Source organism: Neodiprion lecontei, chromosome 2, assembly GCF_021901455.1.
Source record: "Neodiprion lecontei isolate iyNeoLeco1 chromosome 2, iyNeoLeco1.1, whole genome shotgun sequence".
Taxonomy (NCBI): domain Eukaryota; kingdom Metazoa; phylum Arthropoda; class Insecta; order Hymenoptera; family Diprionidae; genus Neodiprion; species Neodiprion lecontei.
Window position 1 is genome coordinate 12360570 of NC_060261.1, and position 27097 is coordinate 12387666.

At 37.4% G+C, this 27097-nt stretch overlaps 2 protein-coding genes across 2 annotated transcripts; one reads left to right on the top strand and one right to left on the bottom strand.

Moving 5' to 3' along the window:
- Positions 1 to 1590: 1590 nt before the first annotated feature.
- Positions 1591 to 27077, top strand: LOC107223954 (rab3 GTPase-activating protein catalytic subunit). The gene is made up of 13 exons (XM_015663827.2): positions 1591 to 1925; positions 2097 to 2382; positions 2661 to 2797; positions 3590 to 3803; positions 3926 to 4334; positions 5225 to 5439; positions 23094 to 23151; positions 23357 to 23444; positions 24467 to 24786; positions 24986 to 25085; positions 25483 to 25802; positions 25872 to 26075; positions 26780 to 27077. Exons 1-13 carry the CDS (start codon positions 1730 to 1732, stop codon positions 27008 to 27010), a joined length of 2778 nt encoding a protein of 925 aa, XP_015519313.1. The 5' UTR covers positions 1591 to 1729; the 3' UTR covers positions 27011 to 27077.
- On the bottom strand, positions 5439 to 20782 carry LOC107223956 (leucine-rich repeat and fibronectin type III domain-containing protein 1-like protein). Its single transcript, XM_015663829.2, has 7 exons — positions 20167 to 20782; positions 9536 to 10410; positions 9164 to 9476; positions 7972 to 8567; positions 7468 to 7900; positions 7082 to 7261; positions 5439 to 6904 (listed from the first exon to the last, which is right to left on the bottom strand). The coding sequence occupies exons 1-7, from the start codon at positions 20168 to 20170 to the stop codon at positions 6618 to 6620; spliced, it is 2688 nt and encodes an 895-aa protein (XP_015519315.1). The 5' UTR covers positions 20171 to 20782; the 3' UTR covers positions 5439 to 6617.
- Positions 27078 to 27097: the final 20 nt, after the last annotated feature.

Genomic DNA, 27097 nt, shown 5'->3' on the forward strand with positions numbered 1-27097 from the left:
TAAACACGAAAGTAATGCGTACATCACAGTTTCAAATACTTCGAAAGAAATATCTACCGTTCTTGCTGACGAAGAAATTCCTTCTCGGGATGAAAATATTAACAAAGCCAGTTCACTCATTTCCCGTAAAATAGGCAGCGCATCCTGCATTCCTCACCTTAAAAAATCCTCAAAGGCACGAAAGGAGGGATTACAGTGTGAATCAACTTATCACCAGAATAAATTCTCAGAAAATGATCAACATCCCAATGGTAAATCTACTATCAAGAATTCCCAGTTTAAGGTGCACTATATTTCACCTGATGAGTGTTCAACTAAGCCAATAGCGGAATCTTCTTTCACAAATCGGCCAAAAAATTACACAGATTTACGTGAACCGGATAACGAAGAATCTACAACTGCAGCTACATCCTCCGCCTCTGATGATCAGAAGAGAGCGGACAAGACTGGAGCGACTTTAAGATGGAAAATTATCATCAAACATAATCAACCGACTCCATCGCAAACAACGGAAAAATCCGATTCGAATTTTACCGACAGCTCAATAATTCCTGCTGCAGAAGATGATGCTATTGGTCAATACATAAGAGAAGAATCACGAACATAGAATAAACAAAATTACAAAATTGAAGAAAAAAATGCGGTATATTTAAGAATCTTATGTCTGATTATCTCTCTGTTCATGTTATGAAATTTCTTAAATTAAATAAGTTACTCAAGCATTCGTTGCGTTCGTAAGTTACAAATTCACAACTTGTCGATGCGTCGAAATCGTACTCATATAATAAGGACTTCGAAACCAGGGCTACTCCGTAAGAAGTATAAACTTTACTAAATAAAACTAATTATAAAAGCAATTATTTAGCGTCACAAAATAGAATAGATTTTCTTGAATCTTGAGAATTCTTGAGAATTTTAGAATTATTGCGATATCTCAGGTATGACTCAAATTCTAAAGAGGTTCTGGAAAGAATTCAGATTCTCTCCGAATTACTTTTTGGATTGAAAATCTAAAAAACTCCGATTTTATACTTTTTGACTATTACTGATCAAATCGATCAGTGCAAATTGGAATTCGGAGCAATTCACATGGTCAAGAACCGTCAAGAACCAATCGCACTCTGCGCCGCATGAAGGCCATCTTGAATTCTCAACCAATTGCATTCGAGATCATTCGGCGTACATTATAAAAGTGTGGAAATCTCCACATGGTGCGTTGGGCGCATGGTGTATGTCACGTGTATGTATACGTATAGTGTCGTTTATTTTTAATATGGTATCTATTCGTTGAGAGCCAAATGGGTGCTTTCCATTTACTGACTCAAATCGACTTGTGTCGCTATTTCTTGTGTAACCGGCCAATCTGGGCGAAGGAATACACCAGAAATAGCGACACAAGTCGACTTGAGTCAGTAAATGAAAAGCACCCAATATGGTTTGAGCAGAACGCGACAAATGCGTCCGCTAGGAAACACCTTATGGACTCTGCCGACTCTGCCCTACTCCTAGGGAAGTTTTAGCCCTCACAACTTGATTTCGTAATGCGACTGGGGATTTCGCAGAAATGCGTTTCATGCATAGGCTTCATGTTTTTAACACCGACTCAGCTCCAACTGTCTTATGATATGCCATCGGTGAGCGCTCTTCCATATTCTGTCTTCTGCTATAAATTTGACGTTTAGAAATTTTGAAGTATCAAACCGAATGTGAAGCTTTGAATAGCTGCAATATGAATAATATTGAAATAGAAGACACTTACCATCACGACTTCACCACAGCTTCCGAGTGGGAAGTATTTATTGCGCGTTTAGAGGAGATAATTCGAGAATGGAAATTACCCCGCAGCAAAATATGTTCACCTTTGAAAAAGGGAGATTTTATCAACCTCTCGTGGGAAGCAACATCTGAAAATGTACATTTCGCTGGTTAGTTACTGCGCAGGTTATTTCTTTCTAAACAATTTTTTTGGATTGGCAATTGCAATGAAAAACATACCACACAAATTCGTTTTATCGCTAGATGACTCTGTGCCATTGTTTTTCTTCCATCAACACTAGCAATAATGCATCAGCTTTTTTGGTGATTCATTTTTTCAGATGTAGAATTTTCTCTCAAACATATCAACTTGATAACTCCAAGTGACGAAGCGATTCAAAGTTCCATAGAAGAATGTGAGGATAAGAGAAGTCAATGTCTAATGGATGCCCTGAATTCTACGAACGATTTTGCATCGTTAGATCAGGAACATCTAAATCTAGCAAAATATTATGGAATAAGAGAGTTCATCATACTTAGTCCTGCCAAAGAAGTTGCGATAACTGATGAGACTCGCATCAAAATCCTTCTCAGTTCAATTACAATTGCATCGAATAATTCAAATTGGTTCGTATATTGGGAAAAGACTGCAATGCATGCAGAAGCAATGAGGCACGCCAAAACAATTTCTGTATTCTTGATTATCTGGAAGATGTAATAACAATATATCAATTGTAATAGGGTGAGATGCATATTACACCCAGAATGTACAAGTAATGCAAATAGTTGTGATGTGAAATGTAATGACATACAGAAAATGTGAATGGCAATGTCTTTTGCACTATATAAGGTAGCTCAGTCGAATATTGTTCGGGTATCTTTAATTTAACGTATGGTATTTGCAGCGAAGTTCCTATGTTTGTACAAGTTCAAGAACCTTGGCAATCATTTTACCTAGGCGTGAGTGAGGGGCGTGGAGTCTGCAGCCATTTCGATATGGTGCACTTGAAGAAAGTTCCTCCATACTGTAAATTCCTCAATGGTTAGTCTCATCAGTGTGACGTCACCTAGAGGGTTATTTATTCGTTGCTGAATACTAATGCAACTGACGCAACTGTTCTACCTGGCGTCTGCATAAGTGGATCTCTCTCACCCGGAATCTATGTTTAGCAACGAATATATGACCGTGTATATACTACTTTTTTTATGGTACTTGCATGCTTGATTGGGATTTAACACTGTGGCAAAATAATATAGGATAGAGATGCGTCCAAGTGGGCCACTTGAGAAAGAAAAATTATTATGGTTGTTAGTATGTCATATTTCTATTGCTGGTTAACTATAGGTAACGCAACTATTTCACTTTACTGTCGACAAGTATTTTTTTGGACCTTCTTAGTATGTGAAAAAAAAAATTCTAAAATTTGTAACCAACCCACTTTACCGCAGTCTCTCCTACTACTGCTGCTAGAAAAGAGTCACATTTAATCATATAAATCTATTTTTTTCTCATTTTTAAGCATGAATCAACTAAATGGGATAAACTAGACGCACAACGACTTGCACAAACTTTTTAGTTCTCTAACAATTGTAAAATGAACCTAAAACAATCAGCTGATTACTGCTTCGACACCACATTGCTTCACCACAACCAAATGTTGAATCCTAGAGTCAGCCATGACATTTTTTAACAACATGTGACTGATATCCTTCATAATTCCATATTTAATAGTCAAAATTTTTCACAACAAGTTATTTTCAATGATGCAATATGACTTGGGAAGTAATTTATAGCTGAATAGCAGTATTTGTTTTTTCAAATTATTGATTACAGGCTTACTAACACTGTTCAAACAAAAAATTACTGAGGGATGTGGGATCCGTTTGGACCCTGCTATGGTCTCTGCTCGTTTTACATATTTGCTCAAAGATTGGACCAGCAGTACATGGACACAGGATCCACCAGATTTTGATTTCATGCATGGTGAAACACTCGGAGTCGCGGAACTTGGCAAGCTTCCGTTTGGCGCTACATTTGATCCAGTCGGGTGAGAGTGTACATTTATGTATTGGAATTATAATTTACTCAGTCAATAATACACTTCCAAAGCAAGGAACAATTGAATCATGATAGATTGATGTTGAATATACCCATTCGTGTCATTTTCAGAGAGCTAATCCTTTTCACAACTTGGCCAGAGATGCCCGAAAATGTTGTAGTGGATAGTGAAAGTTATACAGATCTAGAGCCGCAACAAGCCCCAGAATGGTCTGTTCAAGTGAAAATGACGTCATCCCCAGCCTGTTTGCTTGGCGAATATTTGATAGACTTTATACACTTGTGTTCTAACCAGAAGACGTTGTTTGAATTGCTAGGTGATTTTGTAAGTTATACTGAAGGTGATGGTCAAAATTTGAGCTCCGCTTTCAATGCGTTAACGGAGTCTAGAGTACCGGCACTTTCAACAGTCGTTAGCAAGGCGGCAATCAAGAAGACAAAACCAGTTGAGGGTCCAATTTCGGAAGATATACTCTTACCAATACTTTACTTCTTGTTTCCAGATGCTGAAGATAACCCGGTGAGCATTAATGGTTCTCTACAGTGACAGCAGGGGTGAAAATAACTCTCAGAAATTTGACACGACCTTTTGTAAAAATTTTTCAGAAATATTCAATGTTTTTGAATAGTTCTGAGAAACAGCATTACCTCTACTGGAAAAGTTTAAATTACTCTGATAACATGTGAGGGAATCCACAAAAGTCTAGAAAATTTTTGGAAGAACTAATATTTGATAGGAACTTCATTTTCTACCAGCAATGTGGAAAAATCCGAGTTATTAAGTTTTTGACTATTTTTGACCAAATCAAGTTTGAGGTATAAAATCGGATGGGTTTCTCAAAACAACTTACAGATGCGTTTTCAACATTTTTATATTGACAAATTTAAAAACTCCGAGTTTTACTATATATGGCTATTTCTGATCAGGTCATGTTCGAAATTAAAATTGAATTTTTATTGAAAATTGCTATTTTGTCAGAACTTTGTTTTGTATCATAAAACTGAAAATTCAGAGTTCTAGTATTACTGCGTATTTTCCGACGGAACCGCGTTACGGAAAATTGGGATGGGTTTTGGAGAAAAATTAAAAATTTTGAGGAAGCAGTTGAAATTATTCTGAAATTATTATTATATAATAATTCTAAAATGTACTTGAAAATATCTAGACATATATTTGTGAAAAGAATATTTGCAATAAGACTAGTTTATGAAATTTTTTCAAGAGATTGCAACAAATATCAAGGATTTTCTATAAAGAGATTTTACAGAAAAAAAGTGAGAAACAGTCGGAAATTCACGTTGTTACTAAATTTGTCAAGATTTCTAAACGTTATTGAAAATAATTTTTACCAAAACAAACATTTGATTTATCGCGATGATCATAACAGTCTTTACGTTTTACAATTTCAGAAACAACCGTATGCCAATGCAAATGCATATAATGTCGAAGATGACCAGTGGAAAGGTGTAAAAACTGCTGCAGTAGACAGTCTTGTGTGGCGGTTGTCTATTGTCGCTGCTCATTGTGCACACAACCTTGGTGGAGCACCAGCTTTGGCGCATCTGTGGCACGAGTTTGTTCAAGAGATTAGATTTCGCTGGGAAAGAAATATCCTCATTCCAGGGTAAGTAGAAAGTTAGTTTTCATTAGTGTGCATCATCAAACGGTTGAAGCCTGCAGTACTGCATTGTTTCTAGAATTGAATTGATAATATTCTCCATGTGCGTATGCCTAGACTTTTTTTTAAACATTCCCTTTACAAGTCACGTTTATGTTAGCCTGATTAATTACCTTTAGTCAAGTTAATTATCTGGGAAACTGTCTCTATATCGTCAACAAAGTTTCTTTTCTTTGATTTCTTTTCTTGTACTACATAATCAACGATTCCTGTCGCAACACAAAATGTGGTGAGGACAGTTTTACCATTAATTTATCTTCAAAAAAACGTAAAAACTGTCTGGCAGCATTATTTTTGTAAAAACATTTTCAACACCTAATTTTTTTTTAATCGAACTTAAGCGGTATAGTATGATACATTAATACCTAGCTACTTTTAGTTGACTTACGCTAAACGATTTCAAGAATTTATGGACCCAAAATCGAAAGTTGGGAAAAAGGAAGAAATTGTTGAAAAAAATTACAGAAATGTTATTTGTGCCAATGATAGTGAATGCGATTAAAACTGCTCTCCTATTATGTGATAGAAATAAATCTGTGCGACTTTGAATAATACAAATTCAGATATCATCAATTTGAGAACAAATTTTATAATTAGAACGTTTGAATTTAGTGTTTTTGAATCGGTTCTAATATGGGCTTATTTTACTCACTAATCAGACACCCTGGAAAATTCTCGAGCGATTTTATGTCATAGTATAGTTATAACGTGAAAATCTAATTGTTGACTAACATTCTTTGCACCGTACTTACAGAAATATATTCTTTATCCAATCTGGAGATAACTGTCTGTAAAATTTTGTTAAGGTGATCTTTGAAAGCCTCTATAGTGAACATAATGAGCCTGAAAACATTAGAATTGGATCTAAAACACCAAAATGTAATGATTTTGAATTATTCAATTAAAAGTAGTTTTTACAAATTGTTGATGACATCGTAGCTTATGATACTGGAATTTATTCAGATTCACTGCTATTACATAGTAGGGCACTATCATCGGTACAAATAATATTACTGGAAATTTGTCAAAGGATTTATATTCTTTTCCAAACTTTTGATTCAGATAGTGGGGCCCATTGGTTCTCTAACATGGTTGAGCAGAATGATGAAGAATACACATTAAGATCATAATGGTACAAGACCACCCCTCGTTGTTGGGTTTCGCGCCATATAAATATCCATGTCATGATCCGTCCAGTTGTTTTCCTCGTAGTTGTTCAGAGTGTGGTTTGAGTCTGCTAAACTGTACCTACTCCCTGGGCGAGGCGGGTCTTGTTCTAATGTGCGATTACGCGATCTCGGACGCTGTCGCCTAGCTGATGTGTGCGGCTGATGGGCCTGGTTGGTCGGGAAGCTGGCCCGTGAAAGCCTGTCCGACGCCGCTGCGAGAGACTGGCGTGACTGCCGCAATTCTGAATTATAAGCAGAATTATTGACAAAAAAGCCTATAAGTGATGGATACTGATCCTGGTGTAAATTTTTTTATAAAATGCCATAAACAGAACTCTGAATCACAAAATTTTCGTGACATTTGGAGCAAACAAATTTTCATCGGAGGAAAAATGTGAAGCGTGGAACTTTGAACTCACCTGGTCGTGAACTGATAAGATTCGATGGTACGGGATTTGACCCGAAATATCGTGTCGAATTGTTCGAAAAACTATGCTGTGACTGTCCGTCAGCAATTGACCGAGTCGAGACTTTTCCGACACCAAAATGTTGACTTTGCGGCCTCATTTCATCGATACATGCAGCTCTGTTTATCGAACCTATTAGGAAACGAATGAAGATTATTAATATCCCAATGAATGGAATCAAAATCGACCGTTCCATCAATTTGAGTGTACAGACGAGCCATAATTATCAGAGTGTGATAACTTGACTTCACAGAGAAAGTATCATGCCTCTGGATCGTGGGTTGTGCTGAAACTTAGGATCGTTTTCTTGGCTTAAAATATCGAGCAAATCATACAACCTTGGCGTTCCATTGGGAAAACTCTTGGCCTAGGGATGCTCCTAGTGCTGTAGGCTGATACTTGGTCCCAGTCCTTTTGATTGTTGAATGCGCTCAAAGTCGCCAATGAAGACAACGGTCCACCCGGGCTTGGAGTTGGCCCAATACCTGAACAACAATTGACCGGTAAGCCTGCGATAGGTCCACCCATTTTATTTTGATCCAGATTATGGAGGGTGTGCAATTTCCTGGCTCTTCGTCGATTCGCGACGACGAAGATCACGACGGCAACGACGATTGTCGCACAGATTGCAGCGCTGGCTGCAATCGTTATTTTGTCCATGTTTGAGGTCGGCGAATTCTCTGTCCTCACTTCCTTGCATTGGTTATACGGAACATTCGCAGGGCTCATGTCTGTCTCTTCCGACGAAACAACGCAGACTATCATGCACTCCTGAAATCAAGATCTGAATACGTGAATTACACGATTTAAACATTGTAGACGGTTGAATGTCACATTTTTACCTGAGCGGGAACATTCTTTATTTTAAATTCACGCTCATTGTTGCCAAGCGGTGGACCGGACTTGAAACTAGTCTCACCAAAGAGACGGTAAATTACTTTGAATCCAATACTGTTCAGGCCTTCAGTATCCCAGTAGATGATGACTGTGTTATCCTGCCTCAAAACGTCTTTGACGATGATCCCCTTGTCGGATCCCCTAGTCATTTTGTAAATAGGGGATCCGAGGACGAGTGGCGGTTTGGGCTGGTGTTGTTGTAAGATACTGTGATCTTGCTGATGCTTCAGAGGCGATATTGTCGTTCTGGTTATGACAACGTTGCCGGTTCTACTCATGGAGGGTCTGCTGGTTGTCCGCAATGTTGTTGTAGAAACAACTGGGTCTTCTGTGATCTTTTCCAAATTAACAACCGAACGATGTGTACTGGATGATGACGATGATGGGGGTGCAGTTGATGGCCGTTGAGTACTAGTTGTCGACGTACGAGTTGGTGGCAAGACTGCTTCTACTGTGTCTTCTTCCACATCACCTACGATATCTTTTGTATCCACACTTTCTACCGTGCCAACGGCAATCACTCCAGTAGGGCAGACCAGTTCTAAAATTGTTATCTCTATAAATACTTGATATTCGACACACAGAGTATTTCTGGTAGAAAGTTTTCGTTCATAAACTGCAAAGAAATTTCATTCAAATATTATGATTTTAGAGAAATTTTAGAGCGTTTCATCGCATTTCGGAAAGGTTTCCACCAGAGTTGATATGCTAACAACTCAACGTTTTTCTAATAGTTGTCGGTTTTCACATAGTCTCAGCAGATTATAGAACGTCTCTGCTTGTACCAAAACAATTTTAACACCATTGAATATGAAGCAAATAATTCAGGACAGGTGAATCTGCGCTTAATAATATTTCAAATGTAATAAGCAGTCTTACAATATCGGAAACTCCAATTTCAGTATATGCCATCTTGTGGCAGTGAATTTACTACACTAAATAGGCCTCTGCGTTTTTCTCTCGATGTTTTTTGCATTTTGATACTTATGAAGTTGACCAAAAACGATCAGCTGATGACCTGATTCGTCGCCACATTGTTCTAAAGACGCCCGCATAAAGGATACCAATACTTATAGCAGTTTTAAGATATTGAAACAATAACCCTACGAATGAAAATCAAAGCAGAGACTGTCGCACCTTCGGATTTGATGCTGTAAAACGTTCTGTTCTGCAGATTTCCTGGGCCACCACAAAACTGGGGTTTCTCTCGACTGGTAACTTGCAGGTCCTGGTTGCGTATCCATTCGATAATCCAGCGAAGCTTGCAGTCACAGTTTAAAAATGGTCCACCAAAGCTCAAACCGCGCAATGTTCCGTTGAGGTGCATTAACGCCGCTTCAGGCACAGTCGGTAGTGGATTGCCATCAATTGCAAGTAGCGTCAAGGACGGATTACCTTGGAAGGCGTTTGCCGGTAGTAGGGTGATCAGATTGAACCCGATGTCCAAAACCTGAAAATTGATTATAAAAAAACGATGGCCTGACTAATCACAACAAATGACATACGTACTCTTAAATCATGAACACTGTTGATAGCCGCAGTGGGAAAGTCGGGGATAAGATTGCTCAGCAGGCTGAGTGAGCTCAAAGTGTTTTTAATCCCGTAAAAAGCATCGGGTTCGATGTTTTGAATGAAGTTTCTTTCCAAATTTAATCCAGTCAGCGCGTCGAGTCCGTCGAATGCCAGCCGTCCAGCTGACCCCGGAAGTTCCCGCAGACTATTGTAAGACAAATCGAGGAATGCTAGGGTTTTCAGACCCCTGAGTGCTTCCGGTATTTTCTTCTGCCTCGTACCCTTCAGATTCAAGTTTTTGAGCGTCTTGTCCAACCCCCTAAACGCACCCGGAGAAATGGTCACCTCATTGTCGGATAACTTCAGCGTGATTAGATTCAGTTTGGCAAAAGCATCGTCGAGCACCTTGGTCAGTTTGTTCATCGATAAATCGAGGACCGTTAGATTTTTCAGAACTTCTACGGATCGCGATGGAATTTCCGTTAACTCGTTATTTCTCAGGTTCAAGTTCTTCAGGGACTTTTGCTGGCCCTTGAACGCGTCGCTCTCAATCGTCTTGATGTGACATCCCGAAAGTTGGATGTTGTTAATGTTCAACGTCGATAGTGAGCCGTTCTTAAGTACGCCGATTGAACTGTCGTTGACGTAGAGCAACTCTATCACGATGTTCGAGGCGTACTTGTGCAGGGCTCCAACCAACTTTTCGTAATCCACGACATCGCACTGGACGGAAAGTTCTTTCGCTAGATTGTAGTCACAGATACATGAACCCTGTAGTTCTGCAACATTGTCACCCCATGGACACGGAGAAGTTGCTGCTACTGCGCAGAATGTCCCTGCTAGAAACAGCAGCAGCTCAACCACCGGGTAATCTGCAAATTTACAAAATTAACGTTACTAATTAATGTGAACTCACAATTTAATTTTTTGTTTTTTCCACGCAAGGCAGGAAGTCGTTAGACATAACCATCCTGGCAATGGAAACAATCCGCTTTTCACTAGATTTCTGCGTTTTGAACTCTAGAGAATCACATTGAGACTGTTCTCGAATCGACACTTTCAATCAGCGTATGTGATCAAGATTTTAACCGACAGTGTCTCGAAAGCAAGCGAACATATTTTCATGATTTGGTCTCAATATATGCGGTTCTGACTAATTCAGAACTGGTTACATTTTCAACAAAATCGGTCGAGCCATTTCTGATTTATTTGCTAACATTGGAAATTTGGTTGATCGACGGTACATCAAGAACGACTGAACCGATTTTGATGATTGCGTACTGAATTGATGCAGTTTTAACTAATTCCGAATTCGTAAAATTTCGAGCAACATCGATTAAACTGGTCCTGATAATGAGTTATTTGCAATAATTGTAATTTTTTTCAATGTTCGATATCTCAAGAACGAGTGAACCAATTTGAATGATTTTAGTCTCAATCGATGCAGTTCGTTTCATCTGAGACTTGATTAGGTTTTGAGTAAAGTCGGTCGAGCTATTGCTGAATTATTTGCGAAAATGAGAAATTTTTGTTCAGGGTCGTTATTTTCGCAATAGTTACGGGAATAGCAAAAAGTTCTACGTCTGGTCCTTTCAGGAGAGCCGTTTTTCGCGTTTTTCTCCTCGACCGAACGGCTAGTGGACATTAATGTATATCTGTACAGTACTGATAAAATATCGCCGACAGTTTGAATTTTCATATATCTGATATATCATATATTTCTCCGTTTCTTTTCTATCGGACACACGCGCCGTTGGCCAAGTCCAGCTATTTCAATGTGTAAATGGAAATTGAATTTAATTATTACGGTGCTTTGATTGTACACGGGCGTTAGCTAGCAGCATGTCCGCGCCTATGGGCCCTGAATACCACGAGGCAAGTGAATTCCGTTACGAGTTAATGCCCCTTGACAAGGCGCATCTCCATGTTACTTCAGATATGTACCGCGATTACCAATCGCATTTTGTTACGCATTGACATCAGCGTTTTTGCAGTTCATTTCGAAAGTTACTGAATATGGACCGCTTGTTTGTACGGTATATTCTTGAGACTATTATTGTCCCAATAAATCGGGGCAGTTGAGTTTCAAGCCACATAACTCGACGAAAAAAATTGTTAGCGTATTATCAAGAAAGCATTGGAAAGTTTATAGTTTTCCGCATTCAAGCAGTCCTTAATCATTATTCTACAAAATTTGGAACTAGAGATATTTGCTAGTTTTTCTGCAATTTTTCACTGTAAATAAACTACAACGCGCCACAGCTAATTAAAAACGTTCCGAAAATTTTCATATGTTTCCCTTGACTTTTGAGGTTTTTAGAGTACTTAAGTACTTGTAAAATTTCAGCTTACCGAAAATTATGATAGTTACACAATTTTCGAAGGATTTTAATTTTCGAAATACCGTCGTACTACAAAAACGTCAGAGTGTGTCTAGGAATGATTTCAATATTTTCAAAACGTTTGTCTGGAATTGTGGTGTTTTGAAGTTGGGCTACGGTAAGAAATTATGTTAAAACTACGTTTCTTTACACATAGCAACCGGTGATTCTAGTTTCAAATTTCTTAGAACATTTACGAAGGTTATTTAACGGTACAAAATTCTAATATCTGCAATGGTATCTCAGTTAATGCGCCAGAATTTTTTTTCCGCCTTAATGAACTTCAGATCCAACTGCACTGATTTTTTCAACGATAGTCGGCGTAACAAAATCGATTTTACTTTGTAGTGACACGAACAATATCATAATTCACACAACTGTAATTAGCTTTCCCTCAACTTCGAATACTGGAACGTTCTACAAATATCTATAATTTTGCACAATAAACACGAAGAAAGAACAATTCAATGATCACAGAGTTAACGCAAATGAAATAATTTTGTCATTCGAACAAATTACATGAAGACAAACGCAGCAGTTAATGAACAGGATTACAGTACTCCGTCATAATGATGATTTGTTGATACGTACACTCCCATTTATCTTGTATATGTATACCAAGACTAGATTGACGAGTAAAAAGTAAAAGGCAACTTCATTCAGTGAAGTTCTTGGCCTTTTTGTATCTCATCTCTTTCACCGCTGAACACTTAATCAACATTCAAATGAAAATATGAAGCATCGATACGTTTATTTAATTTTTTATCTAAGTATGAAAAGTAAAGGTCAAACCATTGCCAAACGACGAGTGACTTGAGAATTGAGTTAATTACAGGACCTGTCTTATTACAGTCAATTGTGGGTAGTATGTCGAACCAAAAAATATAGAAGTTTGTATTTGAGAATATTATAAACTTAAGTTATAACAAATTTGGAAATGTGACCAAACGGCGCTGGGTGAAATTGCATGAAATTCCCATGTATGTAATAATTATTTTTAAAGCTAGTGAAACGTGGGTGTTTTTAGTTACAGTTGATAGTACTTGAAGCACCGGTATAGGCAATTAATTTTTCCCTACTAGCTGGCTGATCGCGTCAAGGCAGCTACAGTAGGACGCGGAACACTTGTTAACCGGGGCACGAGGCATCGTTCACGCCACTCATCCACCGTGGCATGCGTTCTACTCCAACGTCCTCGGCCTAGCGCTACTCCCGACACCGTGATAAGAATGCCTTTACACTCGACCGTTTCACCGGGTCCTACAATTAAGGGTCAATCGGCCTGAATCTAAAGTTGCAAGAGGAGAGAAAAAAAAACCGTTAAAAAAGCTCCTTCAATGTTATCAACTTCAACGATGATGGACACCAAACTAAACACGTCCTACCTCCCTACTATATGGTAGAAATGAATTTGAGCGAATTTCTATACCTCAAGCTGAGATATCAATAATTTGCTGCTGAAACGGATTCATAATTAGAAAGTTCGTAACGATTGAACTCTGATTTTGGACCTGTTTTAATCACCATAGAGATCTCCAGAGTCTGTCCGAAAAAATTGTTATACACAGATATCTCCAGGTAGGAGAAAAGTAGTAAACCACTGAAAAAAATGAGCCCAACAACATGAAGATTGTTAATGTTCTAATTATAATACCTCTTGTCAAATTGTTCACATCTTAGCTTGTGTTATTGGAGTTTTCTCAGATTCATTTCTATCACATGCTAGTGATGTTGTTTCATTCGTGTTCATCATCATTGACGCAAATAACATTGAGGAATATTTTTATGGCGGTTTTTCTCTTTTCCTACGTTTTTATTAACACGGTCGGACCGATTCATCCATCGAGGCGCAAGTATCCCAAGTCCAATTTCACTCCTGTAGTAGGCATACCCATAAGTGTGGGTTTCTATGGCGTGCAACTGCAACTGCATGACGGTGCGGCTAACGATGCTCCAGTAACCGACAAATTGTTGTGCCAAGCCTGCGTGGCGATACACACTTCCCGTAATTTACCTCCGTAATTAGTGTCGGATAATATGGTTCTTCCAACCTTTTACTTTGTGGCTACATTTCTCTCATACCCTCAGCCATCGGCAAAACTGAACCGACGAATGTCAACAAAATAACAAAATAAAATCTTGTATAAAAGGATTCTTATTTTCGCAAATCTCAACTATACGTCAAACGATTTTCCTAAAAATTCAACCAGTTCTAAGTAACGATTTATTGCGTTGATTGAGACCAAAACGATAAAAATCCGTTCAATCGTTTCCCAGATATGGTTAGATGAAAACTTAATCAGATGGACATGTATCTCAAAACGCGACAATTTACTGAGAACTTGACTCTTCATTTTTGAGTGATAATAAAATCTTCCCCTCTCCTAAGAACGAAACCTTCAAAAGTGGGATCCACAACTTGGTGGTAATCACTTCGATACACAAAATCAATAACGATTGATTGCGTTGGAAACTGTCGCGAATGATATTTAAGGTCCCGGGTCATTATTTAGTCTTAAGTGAAACCATTATTCAGGGAAGAAAACTAGGATAAAAATCTCAAACGCGTAACAAATCACTGCGAAAAATACGGGCGCGGCTCCAGCAACATGGCGTCACACCTGACGATCAGCTGATTGTTTTAACCCCGGTATTGGCTTATAAATTTCTCGATTGTAAAAGGACACAAAACGCTATTCTTCTATTATTTTGTTATACTAAATGAACGAAGAGTGAAATACAGGTTAAAAACAACTTTTATTATAATTAAATATGACCGCATCTTCCGTTACTTATTATCTAGTGCACTTTTCTGGGTTACAATTGTTCCGCGAACATCGAGTTTTACCGGTTCGGTAACAACCCGGGCGTTCTAACGTGGCGAATTGAAAGTCATAATTATTTCACAAGCATCATGCAGATGTCGACGTAAGAGACGAAATAACGCGTCTGAGACGACCGGCCTAATGGAATCTCTAGCCTTTCACTTTCGGTCTCTTTTGACTCTCTCCCTATAGTATGCGATTCGAGTCAAGACCGCCATACCATTCAAATTGAGGCGCAGAATTCCTCCTGTCAAAAGAATTGTTACAAATTGAACAGCGAGCATTACCGATATGTCAGTGCTGAACTGAAGATCTCTCCCATACTATTTGGCATTGACTTACACTACGGGGAATACCCACAAGTAAAAGAATTCCAATGCTGCTGAGAGATTTCTCTCTGATCTCATCGGTGACCTGAAGACGTAAATTTAATTCAGTGGCTGCGGCATTACAGAGAATTATATTGAACAATAATCATATAAGAATTTTTACTGAAGAAAGAATAAAAAGAACAAGAATACTTAAAAAAAATTCTACGTCGTCCATTGGAAAACATGTTTGGAATATTTGTACAAGATCTCGAATGACCGTCAATGGCCTTCTTTGGCAGCAACTCGTTTTTCAAATGTGATATTTACCAATTATCACGCGTTGAGCTTGAAAGACGCTCGTAATTATGGCACTTGGAGGTCGTGTGTTATCATTACCGTAAACATTATTGCAGAATAGAACAAATTTGACCTTTTCCAATTTTCGATGTTTCAAATTCCTAAGTAAAATATTTTTAATAAAAAGATCGACTTTGAAATAGTTTCAGGATTATGCAATCCCGATATAAAACCTCTCTAATGTTTCACGATATTCAAATGAGATGTATAATGTATCGAATACGAACCAATCTACTAGGACTTCGGGCCAAGGCCAAAAGATAGTGAATATTCATGAATTGTCATAAAAACTTGATCTGAATGTACGAGGATTTTCAATCTCTGTATCTACAAATAATGATGGTTACTAATCCATTCCCTCTCTTGTCCCTCGCAATCCTAATGATTCATAAGGATATACCCTATCGTGTATGTCGGGTGTTGGTGCTGATTATTATTATTATAGTGTTAGGAACTTCGATAGAATCTGAATGTTCTGAGCTGAATGACATGTATACATTGATCACCCCAATTTTGTAATCGAATACATCTACGTTATTTTCTTGAATCATTTTACTGTATGATTCATTGGACAACTCTTGAGATCCAAAATATCGAAAGATGCAATCTGGCGGCACAAAGTTGACTACGTTAACCGTGTTGTATTTAATAATAAAAGTAGTTTATTGACCTATATTTCACTCTTTCTTAGCTAAATATAAGAAATAAATACTGTGATCGTTTGCACAACGATTTCCGTCTCTTTATATGCGTGTGATTTAACGGAAACCGAGACTAAATCGATCAACTGATTATCCAATGCGACACCATATTAGACTAACCAAACTCATGCTTTGAATTCTAATTAGAGTAACCAGAAATCGATTACGACTGAAAAAAAATATTCATATTTTAATATATGAAAGCTGAAGAAAGTGATTATTCTCATGTATGCGAAATTTCATTGACCTCATAGAAGAAAAAGAAGAATAGGCACAAAGGAAGCCTCAAAAAAATAATTACGATTCGATTGTTCCGAAATTGGCAAAAAATGAAACTAGCTTTATTCTGTCAAATCGTAAAACGATGTTTGAAGGGAAAAACGAAGAGAGCCGGAAAGGGACATTGTGCTACGTGTATGAACGTGAAAGGATCTCTCTCGCTCTCTGTTTTTGCCTTCGCCTCTGCGGGGCGTTTGCACACCGTCCATTGCGTGGACCGCGGAATGTTTCGCCGTGCTCCAGCGGATTTCGCAAGGTACAGTTGAACCGACTTATACGAACTATTTGCCTTGTGTCTCACAATCCGTCTGTTTCACTGAAGGCATACACACCTCGTAGTAAAATTGTTGTTACGAAACGCGCTCAAGTAGGGTGGGAATATCTAGTTTTTTGCAACCGATACAAATTAATGTGTAGAAAGATAACCACAACGAAAAAGAAGAACGGTTTTTTCGAAAAAAAAAACGCAGGCCTAGTTTTACCACTTATAAAATAACGTATAATAATCAGACTGGAATCGATCAACGAGGCGTAGATATGCGGTTCAACTTTTCCCTGTAGTCAAGAAAGATTTGATCTATCTCAGTGAAAGCGTCGGCGAAGTTGATAATCGACTATCTTATATATCAATCCATGGGTTGGAACTGCAATTACGGCTGGCACAGCCTTTGCCGGAAGCAAGGAAGCAGTTGCGGAAATGAAGAACCAGCCCCATTTGCAACAAACTTAATTTACCCTCCGTCTTCGCAAAGATCTTGAGATTTAGGTCGGCTTACCTCGCAATAACTCTTGCAATATTTTAAATCAAAAATCGATACAGGCAGAGCTGTAATTAGTCATGTTTTTGGTTAGGGCAATAACGCGTTGGAAGTCGTAATCAGTTGATCGTTTTCGGAGAGTTTAAGTAATTTTGCAACACAGGTAACATCGTGCAAGCTGTCAGTGCTCTATTTTGTGACATTAATTTGATGCAGACCAATAAACTTGGGAAAAAAACACTTTTATCAGTAAATACGACGGCCATGACAGTTAGCGCCATATATAATGCCGCAATACGGTGCTTCTTAAATTTGAGTATCCCGATTTTATCGAGAATTCTTGCAGATTAAGATGATTGAAGTTGATAAGTGCGAATCAGCAGGTATACATCATAAATCGTGATCAATTATCAGGAATACAAAGCGATCGGCCAATCGCGCACAATCGTCGTTTACTGGAGTGTGAAGTGAACTGTACAAACAGTGTTTTTATGAATTCATTCATGGAGTGTTAGACTCATTGTCTTTGATTGCCGCTACGTATCCGCGTTTCAGGTACGGCAGCGACCGCAACGAATTAGAATCATCTTACGCATGTTCCGAGCCTTTAACGAAAATCCCCCTAAGCAACGAACTTTCTTCTCACTTTTAAGTCATGCTTGATTTAAAAAATTGATATTGCAAAAACGAATATATTGTTTTTCCGCCACGATACAAAGAGATTGGCGATTGTGTTTCGTACGTGATGTAAATACGTCGAAGAAGTTTCTATACGTATATTCTTGATTTCTTCCTCTAACCTACAGGTCCATATAATCATTGATGCATATTATGCATAACATGTGGTTCTTATAACAGTACATTCTACACAGCATTGAACGGCATGCAGAGCGTATAGTTTGTGCACCTGTGACGACGGGGACATCAACCATGCTGCTGCTGAACAGCAGTGTTCAAAACGGTCGAACACTGACGAAACTGTGTTTAAATTTCGAGAAAATTCGACTTTCCTTTTGCCTCGGGGCAAAATCTAATTCAAAGTTTGTGAATTGTAACTCAAATGTACGGATGATTGCTAATCTGTTATTTACTGCTATTCTTATAAGTTTCAATGTATTTTCATTTCGTGATACGTTGCATTTTCCTTATAATGCAGTGATTTGAAAACCCGTTGAAAAGAATTTATTCCACAAAATCAGATGCGAATTTTTAATCAAAAATATATCAAGTTCGATTTTCGAATTTTACAATTTTTATCTTAGATTAGATATAAGATAAATGCGGATCTTCAACGAAATAGATTACGGCATAATGAGATTCTTTTGAAAAATGTGAAGAATCGTAAAATATTATAACTTTTCTCCATTTGTAGTTAGAATATTACCTTCATTATAATGTACTCCGTATTTTACGTAACCTCTTGCTATTATTTCCTCGTCCTTATTATAAAATAATAAATACGAAAGGAAAGTCGCGTTCGGGTCTAGATATGCAGCCTATACATGTATATATATATACATGTGTATTCTTACAGCTGCAGAATTATTCACGATTATATGTACAATTAAAATTGCGCTTGGAGGTATAAAGTTTGTAATTAAATATCTCTGATACATGTTATGTGCTTGTATAATGGTGTATTAAATTATAAATTCATTGTACCGGTTCCCGATCTCGCTTTTGGTCACATACAGCGTACCAAAATAATAGTAATAATAATAATGATAATAATAGTACAGCCAAGTATTTCAAAGCTTCATTTCTCACCAGTAAATACCTCGATAAGTCAGACCGGGTAACTGTTGTGCTTTCATTTACACATTTTTATCGCGTATCTAACAGTTTGCGAATCCCTACCGAGGATGAAAACACGTTTGTGGCATTTCGCTTTGAATGTGTGTCATTGAGGTGCGGAATACCTGTTTCATATGCATCAGGATCAGCTTCTGTTACCGATTCCTTTCGATAATAATGTTACTTATTCCCGTAGAACGGTATTTTTTGGGTACCTCGGGAGCATCATGCGAAATACGTCTCTGGTTGTTAATTAATAATGATCAAACCATGAAATAAATTTTACTGAACTGTATTATTCGCATAAATAATTGCCTAAGTAGATTTTCTTAACTTTAATTGGCATGTTTCAGGTTTTCATAACTTTTGAACGTGAAGATCCTATAAATCTCTTTATCGTAGAGAAATCGCTTCCGATCTTGCATATCTTTGTAATAAAGTGAATGTCCTTATAATTCGTTGCGATGTTTTGAATCATCGCCAACTGCAGATTGTATTGCTTGTTTTTCAACAAAATTCTGTCTGTCAGAAACATGTTTATTTCGCGAACAAACACTTTGAAAAGCAGTACTATAAAACCCTGCGTTAAAAATTCGATTTTGTATTTTTTTTGTACTAGTTAGTAGGTCGATAACCTGGTCTGAAATTTTACAGACGCGTGAATATACTTTTCAACTTGCGTGTATTAAAGCACGAATTTTTATTCTGTCGTAATCAATTTCGTGACTAAATTATCTCGAGACACGTTCGGTTATTTTAAATCGTGGATTCGACGAGAGTTTCCTCTTAACGGTAATAACGTTTACGGTCTTCACGAGTACGATTTTCGTTAACTGCGTTTGGAATAACAATTTCGCAAAACGGTGCAATGCAGAATATTATAATTAATATCATACTCCAGGAACATACAAGAATTACAAAGTACCGGTTCTCTTCGTGTTTCAAGATGTTCTTTTCTCAGCTATTATTAATACTGTTATAGTAAAATTGCCACTCGTACAATAAAACACTGCATATGTTATTGTAATTGTGAAAACAAAATAAATTTAACTGATAAAAAAAATATATATTTATCGTAAATTGCGCACGATTAGGTATTGCTAATTGCGGACAATACGGTTTTTTTTTTCTATTAAAATTTCATTAGCGTATTAATTTGCAGAAGTGAATAAGTCACGATAATGATCGTAACTCTGTTTATAAGGAATGCGGACATACTTACTCATTATTCACAGAAGACGAAGGTATAAAATTTTTTAGGAACACCTGTGCTTCATAGTTACATCGTAGTTCAGTTTAATCACATGTAAATTTGATGGGTTCACCAGCAGTAATTTTCCGATTTAATTGTTTCACAAAATTATTATTCTTCTTTTTTATTGTATCCAGAATAAAATTTCTTCCCGCCTCACTGTATCACGTGTATTAAAATTATCACTACAAGCATATATATATCCTTGATTGTAAAATTATAACAATGTTATCGAATCGATGATTATCTGTTGATTAATTGTTGTTTCCTGTGCTAGGAGTGATTTCCTTTCTTTTATTTACTTGTTTCTTTTATACGTTTTCTGATGCATTCACCGTTTTAACAAATTTATATCGTGACATTACGAGCTCGAGTATTCTCTGCGCGATTTTTTTTTTTTTTTTGTTTTTCTTTTATCACAGCGATGGGTAATATTCCTTCCAGACAAAAATAGCGAGATGATAGCCCTGACCGATGGTGTGGATCAGTACCGTTATTTCCTTCGCAAAGTCGCGATAGCGCGTCGTTTGAGTTTTGTGTTCGTCGGACGACTGCAAGAACCTGCTTGCCTGGCGTCCGAACGCTGAGCTCGACTCAAGACTGATCGCGGTAGAGCAAATTCTAGGCATAGGCAGTGGTAAAGGCGAAGGCAAGTTCTCCCGTACTCAGTGTGCATCTACCTTCGTCCAAAGACAGACGAACGCATGGGGCAATTTAGCCTCCGGCTAACCGTGGGGTCATCGCCCACCTGTTGCTTGTTCAGTCGGAAGAGGAGAAGGAGAAGATGCTCGGGATGAGCACTAAGGTGTTTCGTTTCAAAGCCACAATGTTTTTTTTTTAGCCTCCAAGTGAGAAACTTTGTCACAAAAATCCTTGCGGAAGGATATATAGTTTGAATCCAATTTTAAAAAGTCCCTCTCCGGATTCGAAGTTTTCTCATATAATCGAATAACAAAAGGATTGTATCATCGGTTTTTAAATTGTTACCACTTGACCGTGTATTAATAATACGGACGTCATCTTGGGAACAGATTTTAGAGGGTTAAATTTTGTATAAAACTGTCTCTGTCAAGACGATCATTAAAATTTTGTTGTCGAGTCAATAGCTTAGCCACTGCAACCGTTTAAAGATGAACCTTTACATAGAATTGACTTTTGAGCCGAGGCTTATAACTTTGTAACGGTTTTGGTCACTGAACATTTAAATTTAATTCTCTGAAATCCTTCTAAGATGCAGCCGCGTGATAATAGTTTTTTTTTTTATTTTTTTAAGTTTCCCCGCGTTGCTCGAACGGGAAAATTCTAATGCTTTAGAGTAAAACTTGGATTCGAGATAGGGCTACGGTTTTGGCTAAATTTAACAAAATACATTTCGACATATTTTAACCCATGGGAGCAAGAAAATTTGAGAATTACTATACTGAGGACTAGCCTACTGTACAAGATTGAATCCGAGATTGGTACAGTGCCCAGATTTATGAGGTTGAAGTTGGTAATATTAACAAAACAAAACATGGAAAAAAAATCACTATTTTGCAGCGAGAGTATGAATTTCAACAACTTTGACTTTGTAAAATGATGTTTTGCTTTGTCATGGCTTACTGAATTTCCTGCAATTATAACGTTACGAAATAACGATTTTTATGAAAATTGCATCTTTATTTCAACTTGACAATCTTCAATCCCCGTCCAGATTTGCATTTTGATCTAAAATATCACAAGATGTCATCGGGGGGTTGGAAAATAATAGTCCTGACCGTGTCGCATTTAAGAATAAAATTCGTTTTTAAATTTGTTTCACTTTTTCTCAAGTCATCGTAACTAAACAAACGTCTTGAAACGATTAGGTGATCATTCTATGCAACGTCATATTGCTAGTATTTTTGGTCCCGACATAAAACGTTAATTATAGATTTTTGTGTTTCCAAATGTTTTAAGAGTCCTCTATTTTCCTTCAAGTAAACGTATTTTGAAAATTATAACTTGTAGGCCAAAATATCTCATTGTCAGGTCAAAAACGTATAGTATTCTATGAGCCGTTGGGTAAGGTTTTCGTTATATTCTTACCAACGTTGTAAAGTTGATTTTTTGTTGAAAAACATCAGGAAATTCTTTGGACGGTCGTTTAAACCCAACAAAAAAAAATGTACCAGGTGGCATCAATCGACGTTGTGGAAAAAAAAACGAAGATTATTAACAGTAAATTGCATGGCACCAGTATTGCTACGTTGAACGTGGAATCGCTAAAGTTCTACATAAATTTAATTGCCAATATCTGAGCTTTAACAATTTATGAGTAGAATTGACCTGCGTTCTTTCCATTTGTCTCTGTTTTTTTTTTCCGGTATGCAGTTTTCTTGTGCTTCCCTGTTCCACTTCAGAACACTCTCGTATTTGATTTCCGAGATAATTTTTAACTACTTTTGGTGTTTAGCTCAAAACCTGCTTACCAATATCTCTGTGGCAATAAAATTGACGAAGTGATTGTTAGGATGAAAATAGTAGACATTAGCAAATCTTGCGGCACGTGAGAAACAAACGTTCGGCCACCAGGATTGTCTCAGAATCAAATTGGCAAATCTCGTAAACAGTTTATGGGCTGTTGCAAGGTTGTTGAACGTTACTAGGCACGAGACGAAAAGGAATACAAGACATTAATTCTTTACAGTAATCATGATTATTGATTTTAATGGGGATGAAAATTCAACTGTTGTGTAACCCCGACGATTTCTATCTTCAAAATTTTTTGTTTGTTTCGAAATTTTTCATGATAAATAACGCCGAATATTATGTTCAATTTTATTTCATTGCGTCTCTCGCAATACTGTCGATTACGTCATTTCTCACTCACGCGATGAATAATTATTGTTAAAATTATACTGTCGTGCCTTTTGCAGAATCGGATCTGGCTTTCCTGACTCAGTCCGCACGTGTTTGTTGCATCAAAAACTTCAGGTATCTACAATCATCTTTCTATTTATGCTACATTCAAGAAAGAGAAATGAAAGGGCTGATTCTGGTTCCCATAACTATATTCCTAAAAATTATTCATGAAAAAACATGTCCACTTTTTAATACAAGAGTGGAAAATACTGAGAAATCGTTAAATGATAAATATTTACTGTTTGAGCGTGTCTGTACCTCATTTTTATGTTTATAGATGCTGAACTGTTGCATTGAGCGAAAAAAAGTGAACGAAGAATCTTTGTACAAACCGCAAAGTATGGACATCGACGATCCCGATTCTGGTAATTTTATTTTGTTGATTGTCTGCCATTTTTCTCAGATTTTTTAGATCTCTGAAGAACACGTATAAATCTTCAAATTTTTCGACAATCCTTTTTCATCATCTATAACAGGTTCAAATACATGAGCACGATATTGAATTGGAATGAAACTCCTGAAATTGGGAATCTTAAATTCAGAAGAAAAACAATATCCATTGCTAAATCACGATTTTTATCCAGTTTTTGCTCTCTTCGATATTTCGCGTTGTACAGTACAGCATCTGAATTATAAATTCCATACAAAAAACATCCAAAATAATCTGATTTGATCCAAGATAAATAATAAAATATCAGAAAAACCGTTAGTTCATTTTTTTCCAAAAATTCAACTTTACTCAATCAGATAAATAACCTTTTTTAAATCGCGCAGTATCTGCATATTTTTGCTCTTAAATATCTGTGTCTTGAGAGTTACTTAAGTAAATTTTTAGCTCAAAATATTGAAAACTCAGTGAGCTATGATTTTTTGAGTGGAATGATCCATTTTCCTGTATTCCGTTGTGTCATGAATTTTTTGTTCATATTCAAAATTTCATTTTGTTAACGATAACTAATTTGCCTTGATATATAGTAGTTAAAGAGTATCGCAAAATTTTTTCATGTTATGCGAATCGATATCTCCGGATATATCATGAAATGATTTTTGATGTGGGGTCTCCAGCGACCGCGGTGTGACACCAGTGTTATACACGGAAGGTGTGCAATGTTCGGGTTACATTCAGGAGACACAATCTTGCGATAGTAAATATATTACACTAACGGCCATGGCCATTGTTTTTAATTGTAAAAGTTTTTTTGCATCTTTCACTCCACATTGATTAAAAGTCAATAAGCGAAGGTCCAACAACACGACGTGTTTTGCATCATGATATTTGGTAACTTTACCATAAACGACCACTACAGTCACCATATTGTCATAAAATAGGATCAGACATGTACCGATTAGATATTTGATACTTGCATATTTCATGTTCGGATTTTAGATTCAGATGAAGAATTTTTCGAATGTACAAACGAAGATTCAACTGAGAGCGAGGATACAGGAATAAAACGACAACGAAAAATGAAGCACTCTTTATGGAACAGACCAACAGGTCGCCTAGCGAAGCATCCCGTCCTAAAGCTCTTAAAAACTGGAGGATCTCTTTATCTTCCCGTAACACAGGAACCAGTTCCAAAAACAGAGGATCAATTGGAAGAGGATGCGGAAGTTATGATGCAACTTGGGACAGACCAACGTGCCTCAGAAATGAGGGCGAGACTGATGAGTGCCTCACTTCTGTCCGATATGGAATCTTTCAAGGTAATGTTTTATGTTATTATCAATGGTTTGCAAAATTTGAGTCAAGTATGAATGGGTTGTACTGTCTGAACCAAAGTTAAGAAAAGGGAAAAATTTCATTAAAAAACAGCACCAGTGTTATTTGTCCCAGTAATAGAGAAATCGTCTTACCAAACTCAAATTCATCCAACACATAACTTATACTCGTCATTGATTCAAGGCTGCAAATCCGGGCGCAGTGTTGGAAGATTTTATTCGTTGGTACTCTCCTCGTGATTGGATTGAAGAAGAGGGTCTCGACGAGTGGGGACAAAAAAATGGTTGGTATCGATACAAGTTATTTTTTCATTAACAGTCAATTTTATCCGATTTTTATGTACTGTTTATTTCTTTTTCATTCAAGGCAGAATTGAACAAAATACCCGATCTAAATTAATGGCGTGGTCAGAGCAATATGGCGTCACACTGGCCAATAAGCTGATCTGCTCAGTTTGGGTTTCAACTAAATTAAACGAATTTTAAGCGACAGCAAACTACGTGCAAGTGGTTAGACTTCAGTTTAGCTACATTGAGTTGACAAAGAGTAAAATGTACGGCAGAAAGCGGCTTTTAAAATTAACTATGACTCGATTAGCGTAGCGCCAGATGCCATGTTTCGATATTTCAGACCTCAATTTATTCATCCATGTATAGCATAAAGAATCTTCTGTATTTCAGGCCATCTATCACCTCGAATGATGATCCCAAACAACCCTTGGTCAAACGCTTGGACATCGTCACAGCCGGTGCCTGCCCATCGCCAAAAACGTTTGTTCGATGATACTCGTGAAGCAGAGAAAGCAATACACTATTTGACATCCCAACGCCTTGGACAGATCGCCCAATTGTTGCTGCCAGTTCTTATGCATGCAGGGTTAAGCACACTAAACTCTCAGAAACAAGAAGCCTTGAGCAATCTTCCAGATGTTGTGCAGAGCATTTTGAGCAAGCTGCAGTATGCCACAAAGCCGATTCACCAAAAAATAAAATCATACGAGGTTTGTTTCAGTCTCGCTTGTTTGTCAACACTTGTTACTTATATGAAAATTGCCTGGAATTGTTTTCAGGAAATCGCACATGACATCGAAGGCATCGAAGCTTTGGTTGCACAGGCCAATTCATTGCAGCGTAAGCTGGGCGGTCTAAATCAAACGAAAGAGTTTACCGGGTTTTTGGTGCAATTAATGCGCGAGAAAGAAGTTCCAGTTCCTGATGCATTATGGGAATATGTCAGATCCCGAATAACGTCAATGTTTTACGAAGCTCAGAAGGTACTACGGGAATAATATGTGTTTAAGGATGAATGGGCAGATAACCGTCTGAATCAAAGTTGGGTAACAAGAAAATAGTGTTATAGAATTTCTGGATGTGTTTTATGTACCAATGATAGCGAACGACAATAGACAACTGATATGTAGAAGGGATTTTGAATAACACGAACTAAGATATCAAAAATCTGAGAGAAGATTTTGTCATTGGAACGCGCAAAATAATCAAAATCTAATGTTTTTGGTCTGATTCCAATGTTTTTGAGCTTATTTTGTTCACCATTTAGAACAAAACGGTTACGCGGCGTTATAACTCTACTGTAGTGTAAGATCTCTTGAATGTTTCCCGGACAATTTGCGGAGATCTCATCAGCGAGCAAAATGTACCCAAAAACATCAGAATTAGATGAAAAAGACGCCAGAGTTTAATCTTTCAGAATATTTCAATTGTGAAAACTTTCCTCAAATTGGTTATATTTTAGATTGGGTTATTTGAATTTGTTCAGATTCATTTCTATAACATAGCAGGGATGTTGTTTTATTTGTGTTCACCAATCATTGGCGGAAAAAACTTTGCCGGAAATTGCTGTATGTGTTTCCTCTTTGCCTAACTTTTAATTCAGACGTTACGACCCTAAATCGTCATTCTTAAAATGAAAAAATACTACCAGTTGTTTACCACTGACGAAATTGTTTTAATCTTACAGGCAGCGCACATGATGACATCTGTCAAGAACATTTCTGATGCAGATTCCCCTCGAGATGGTGGAAATGTGGGAAAATTTCCAGCACCGTTTTGCAAAGAGTTTATACTACGCGCTATTGCGCCTCGTCCCTCAGGAACATCAACTCCTCATCCACAGCGTCTGTACGCCTCCTTGAAACGCGACCACTTGCGATTGGCTGGGCTTTTCTCTGAAGACACGATTTTTTTTTAATATAATTTTTAATCTGAAGTTAATAATGTTACTTTCTATTGTTTGAGATAAATATGTACAAAATTGACGCTCGTTCATCACTTGTTT